The sequence below is a fragment of the Crocuta crocuta genome, unplaced genomic scaffold (genome assembly GCF_008692635.1).
Source record: "Crocuta crocuta isolate KB4526 unplaced genomic scaffold, BGI_CrCroc_1.0 scaffold267, whole genome shotgun sequence".
Taxonomy (NCBI): Eukaryota; Metazoa; Chordata; class Mammalia; order Carnivora; family Hyaenidae; genus Crocuta; species Crocuta crocuta.
The window spans coordinates 43,933-50,210 of NW_027531899.1; the positions used below are offsets into that span (position 1 = coordinate 43,933).

The 6,278-nt window shown below is 48.3% G+C and overlaps 1 protein-coding gene across 1 annotated transcript in view; it reads right to left on the reverse strand.

The window, feature by feature from the left end:
- Positions 1 to 5,024: 5,024 nt before the first annotated feature.
- The window catches only part of ERICH4 (glutamate rich 4), a 1,612-nt gene continuing 358 nt past the window's right edge, over positions 5,025 to 6,278 (reverse strand). The window contains exon 2 of the mRNA XM_077773918.1: positions 5,025 to 5,255. Within this exon, the coding sequence (XP_077630044.1) occupies positions 5,025 to 5,255 (231 nt within the window). The remainder of the gene's footprint in view (positions 5,256 to 6,278) is intronic.

Below are 6,278 nucleotides of genomic sequence, written 5' to 3' on the forward strand. Positions count from 1 at the left end.
GTGGGGGAAAGGGAGAGAGGCAAACCATGAGAGACTCTTGAATGCTGAGAACAAACTGAGGACTGATGGGTATGGGGGGGAGGGGAAGGGGGGTGATGGGCATGGAGGCGGGCACTTGTGGGGATGAGCACAAGTATTATATGGAAACCAACTTGACAATAAACTATTTAAAAAATCAATCAATCAGGGCGCCTGGGTGTCTTAGTCGGTTAAGCGTCCGACTTTCGCTTAGGTCATGATCTCGCGGTTCGTGGGTTCGAGCCCCGCGTCGGGCTCTGTGCTGACTGCCAGCTCAGAGCCTGGAGCCTGTTTCAGTCTGTGACTCCCTCTCTCTCTGACCCTCCCCTGCTCACGCTGTCTCTCTCTCTCTCCTAGAAATAAATAAAACATTAAAAAAATAATAATAAAAAAAAATAAAAAATCAATCAATCAATCCACGTTAAAAAAAGAAAAAAAGTAAACACTGGTATATGGAATAGAACACAAGATGTGGCCCACCCTTGAAGCCTTGACCATTTTGTTGCAGACACAACATGTTTAAAAATAAACAATACTATACAACAACAACAAAGAAAGTGACTGTGTCTGAATCCAGGAGGGATGATAGAGTTAGTGTCCTTGTGCACAATGGGCTCAAGCCAAGAACAGGATGGAAGATGCAGCAGTAGGGGTGACGGCGGGGAAGGCTGGGGATGTGATAGCCGTAGGCATGAGGTGTCTTCTGAGAGGCCCTCAGGACCTCAGGGATTAGGGAGCTAGTGCTGGGAAGACAGATCTCCCCGTTTCTATTGGGCAGGGTGGTCTTCTTGCCCTGGCGGGGGACACTGCATTAGTTTCTTGTCGCTGCCATAACAAATTACCACACACTTGGTAACTTAAAACAAGAGGAAGTTTATTCTGCAACAGTTCTGGGGGCCAGAAGTCCAATATTAAAGTAGTAGCAGGGCCACATTCCCTCCAGAGAGTCTAGGAGAGATTCCGTTCCTTTCCTCTTCTAGCTCTTGGTGCTCGTCAGCATTTCTTGGCTTGTTGCTGAATCACTCCAATCTCTGCCTCTGTCTTCACGTGGTCTTCTCCACTATGTGCCTTCCCTTGTTTCTTTTTTTTCTTTATGTTCTTTTTTTTAAATTTTATTTTGAGAGAGAGAGAAGAGAGACAGGAGGAGCGGCAGAGAGAGAATCCCAAGCAGACTCCGTGCTGTCTGCACAAAACCCAATGCAGGGCTTGATCTCACAAACTACGGGATCATGACCTGAGCTGAAATCGAGAGCCAGACATTTAACCGACTGAGCCACCCAGGTGCCCCTCTTCTCTTACTTGTAAGGACACTTTTCATTGGATTTAGGACTCACATAGTTAACCCAGGATGATTTCGTCCCAAGATCCTTAATTCTATCATCAAAGAAACTTTTTCCAAGTAAGGTTGCATTCACAGGTTCTGGGTCATGGACATATGTTGTGGTGGGGTCACCATTCAACCCACTACAGCCAGCCTGACCTTCTAGTCCAGTCTCTGATGGGATTTGAGGTGATGTTCAGAGCTGCACTCATGGGGCTTCCCCTAAATTGCAATGAGCTCCCCAGAGCCTAGGCTTTCCCTCCTGCCCACAGAAGTGGGGGCACTTGGAGGGGCAAGAGAGAGGCCCCAAGAGAAATCTTCTAGACACACTCAGACCCAGAGACCACTGGCATGAGCCCTACACACAGTCAAGTTTTTAGAAAAAGAAGGGCTTTCTAGATTGATATCGTGTGCAACATGGGACCCTTGTTTAGATCCATTGAGAAAAATGGCATAAAATACATTTGGGGACGAGCAACAAAAGTGAAAATAGAAAACTGGGCCTCAGGGGCACCTGGGTGGCTCAGTCGGTTGAGCATCTGGCTTCGGCTCAGGTCATGATCTCATGGATCTGGATTCAAGCCCCGCGTCGGGCTCTGTGCTGACATTCAGCTCAGAGCCTGGAGTCTGTCTTCAGATTCTGTGTCTCCCTCTCTCTCTGACCCTCCCTTGCTCACGCGCTCTCTCTCTCTCTCAAAAATAAATAAAACGTTAAAAAATTAAAAAAAAAAAAACTGGATCTCATCAAAAGCTAAAACTTTTGCTTCAAAGTACTTCATCATGAAAGTGAAAAAACCCACAGAATGGGTGAAAAATTTTGCCAACCACACATCGGATAAAGAAATTGTATGTACAATATATAAACAGCATGCAGGGGCGCCTGGGTGGCTTAGTCGGTTAAGCGTCCAACTTTCGCTTAGGTCATGATCTCGCGGTTCGTGGGTTCAAGCCCCGCGTCGGGCTCTGTGCTGACAGCCAGCTCAGAGCCTGGAGCCTGTTTCAGTCTGTGTCTCCCTCTCTCTCTGACCCTCCCCTGTTACGCTGTCTCTCTCTCTCTCCTAGAAATAAATAAAAATATTTAAAAAAAAAAACAGCATGCAAAACTCAATAAAAAATTCAATTTAAAAATTTGCAAAGATATGGATAGATATCTAAAGAAGATATGCAGGGGTGCCTGGCTGGCTTAGTCAGTGGAGCACTCAACTCTTGATCTCAGGGTCATGAGTTGGAGCCCCAAGTTGAGTGTAGAGATTACTTAAAAATCAAATCTTTAAAATTTGTTTAAGAATAAAGAAGATAGGGGCACCTGGGTGGCTCAGTGTGTCTGGGTGGCTCAGTGTGTTAAGCCTCCCACTTCAGCTCAGGTCATGATCTCATGGCTCATCAGTTTGAGCCCCACATCAGGCTCCCTGCTGTCAGTGCAGAGCCCACTTCAGATCCTCTCTCTCTTTCTCTCTCTCTCTCTCTCAAAAATAAACATTAAAAAAAATTACCACAAACTTATGGGGGAGTTGGAACATGAACACGGCATTTGATGTTAGGGAATTATAATTCTGCCAGGTATTTCCAATAGCATTGGGGGAATGAGTATCTCCTGAAGAGAAGCAGGTGGAAGTATTCTGGGGCAGAGTATTATGATGTCTGTAATTAATTTGTTCATGGTTTTGTAGGGGGCGGGGGACTAGTACATGAAAGATAGAGACAGATGACACATATGACCAAAAAATAATAACAATTTTATCTCTGGGGTGGCTATATGACTGTTATTCTTTCTTTTTGTATGTTACGTTCTTCATAATAAAAAGTTAAAAGAAATACTTTCCTCTCTATACGAAGGTCAAAATCAGACAAATGGGTGTCTGTATAGTATTTAGGGATGAAAACAGATTGAATGGGAATTCCCAATTTGAATAAACTCTGGGGATATCAGGTGCTAAGCTCCTACCTTATGGAATGTAAGCTCTCCAAGAGCCAGAGTAGCTGACGCCCTGAGTGTCAAGATTCGCCCCCAGCTGGGTGGTGGCCCCTTCCCCAGGCCATTACCCACCACTGCTCCGGAGGGCAGCCGGCAGCCAGCAACTAGGGCTTGGCCTAGAGGGATGCTGGAGCCCAAAGGGAAGCTGTCTCTGGATGGCACTGTGCTCCGGGGGCCCACAGTCAGCTGCGGTTCTGTCCATCAGACCTCACTCCTGCTCATTTCCTTGTTGCATGATGCCAGTGCGGATGCTCAGGCGGCTGACTGTGCAAGGATCTGCCTGTCCACTAGAGTTGTGGTGGGGTTTTTTGTTTTCATTTTTACTTGGCGGGGGAGGGGCTCACGGGAGCCAGAGGGAGCGGAAGAGGGAGAGAAAGAATCCCAAACAGGCTCCATGTTCATCACAGAGCCCGACTTGGGGTTCATCCCACGACCCTGAGATCATGACCTGCGTCGAAATCAAGAGTTGAACACCTCACCAACCGAGCCACCCAGGTGCTCCCTACAGTTGTTGTGTTTTATGACAGAATGTCTTTTTAAGTCTGTGTGATTTCGCGCCTTGAGGGTGAAGTGAAAACATGGGCTTTATAACCACCGGGGCGCCATCCCTCCAGGTCCCTGGGAAACCCTCTGCTTTAGTGCACGGCCTTCTCATACCCTGGGGACAAACTCCAGCTACAAGGCAACTTGGGGCCCCTGAACAGTCTGGGGAGTCAGGCCACCTCCCCCTCTGGACCCAACTCAGCGGGGCGGGGAGTGGAGGATGGAGCCCGACAAAGGAAGAAAGTGGAAGATTTGAAAACATGGTTAAGGATTGACGCTGTGTCCCAAATGCCACTCAGCAAACTGCAGGCCCGGATCAGACTGAAACTTACACCAACAAAGCAAAGAGGCAAAGAAGACTTTTATTCAAGGCCCGAGCGACGGGGGTAGAGAATGGAACTCAGTCCCCCTAAAACAAGGCTGGAGAGGGGCGCCTGGGTGGCTCAGTCGGTTAAGTGTCTGACTTTGGTTCAGGTCATGATCTCTTGGTTCACAAGTTCGAGCCCCACATTGGGCTCTCTGCTGACAGCTCAGAGCCTGGAGCCTGCTTCAGATTCTGTGTGTGTCTCTCTCTCAGGCCCTCCTTGCTCGTGCTGTCTCTCTCCCTCTCTCTCCAAAATAAATACTCATTAAAATTTTTTTAAATGGCTAAAATAGTAAAATTTATTATATACATTTTACCGCATTCAAAAATTTTCAAACACACAGAAGAGATTAGTTTTAATAATATTTTTATTTACCCCATTATGCAGAAAGTAGCATCTCAACAAAATTTTTAGATTATTAAAATGTCTCAAATATATGTTGTATCATAGGAAGCCTTTGAAATTCGATCTGTAGCCACGTGTCCAGTGCACCTCAATTCAGACTGGCCATGTTTCAAGTGCTCAACAGCCACGAGGGGCGGTGGCCGCCACAGCAATGCCTTGATCATCTGCGAGCATCTGCATCCTATTTGCAAGGCCCACGTCTCCCCTGCAAACACACCCCCAGATCCCAGGCCAGCCCTTCAATCTCCACGCAGACATCTTCAGAGAATGTATTTGCTCTGAGGAACAGATGCTGATTCCAGATCCACCTTGGCAGGTTGATTTGACCTGCAAATCCCCGTCCTTTGCATAAATTTGCATCTCATTCATGTGTCAATCGGAAGCACCTGTCAGAGCCTCAGATCGTCATCTCAAAGTCAGGGATCTGGTGGCCTGGGGCCGAGCAGGAGACCCCCAGGTGTCCTTCCTCCTGCTTCCTCTGAGGCTCTTCCTCCTCCTCCTCCTCTTCCTCCACGAGGCTCTCCTCCTCTTCTAGGAAGGTGACCAGGTCCTCCCGCAGCGCCCCCATCTCCAGCCCCAGGCTGCACAGCTGGCCCAGTAGCTGGACATCCACTTGGCGGAGGTGCCACTGCCAGTGGGAAGGGGGAGTCATGGGCATCCCACCCCGGAGGGCAGGGGGTCAGCGTGCCCCCTGCCCCCAACCTGCTAGAGTCCTGGCAAAAATTCTTGGCTTGATCAAATTTGGCCGAGCTCCTAAACCCTCCCTGGGCCTATCTGTGCGTTTCCGAGTAAATCCAGGTTTACCAACAATCTCCCCGCCTCCATGTCTGATCACTCCCGATATCTGATCCTGTTCCTCACGCCCCACCCCTGCCCAGGTCACCTCTCATCTCCCTGGCCTGCCTCCAGCTGTCCCGCTTCCCACTGATGGTTTCACTTAGATTTTCCATCCGCTGATCCCCGCCCTCTCCTTCGCTAGAAATTCCCACTTGCCCCTACTGTGTTCGGAGCTGAGCCCTTCTCTCTCCCCAGCCTATCACTTTACCATCTTTAATACAATTCGAAAGGAAGCTGTTCTTCAACAATCCAGGCCCCCAGCACGTGGGCGGGGTCTCCCTGTGTCCCCGATCCTGCTTCTCCCACAGGGTCTCCTGATCTCTGCCTCTGTCTCCTCCTGTCTCTGTCTCTCCGTTTCATTATCCTTCACTGTCTCTCTCTGTGTCCCTGAATCTTTCTTTCTGTGCCTCCCCTATTGCGTGTGTGTCTCTCTCTTGTTACCTGTCTCTGCTCTCTGTCCCCCTTGTCTGTCTCTGTCTGTCTCTGTCTTTCCATATCCCTTTCTGTCTGTCTCTATTTCTCTGCCCCTGACTTAGCCTGTCTCCATCTCTCTGTCTCAGATTCAATCTGAGTTTCTCTGTCTCTGTTAGTTGCTCTCAATCTCTGCTTTCTATCTCTGTCTCCCTTTTTCTGAGTCTCTGTCCCAGTCTCTCTCTATTCCTGGCTCTCATTCTTTAGGTCTTTCTATGTCTCTGTCTCTCTCTCTGTTTCTCTATTCTTGTCTCTTAATTCCTTTATTCCCCCTTGTCTATTAATTCCTGTCCTTCAGTCTCTGGTCCCTTTGCAATTTCATCCATTTCCATTCATACTTGAG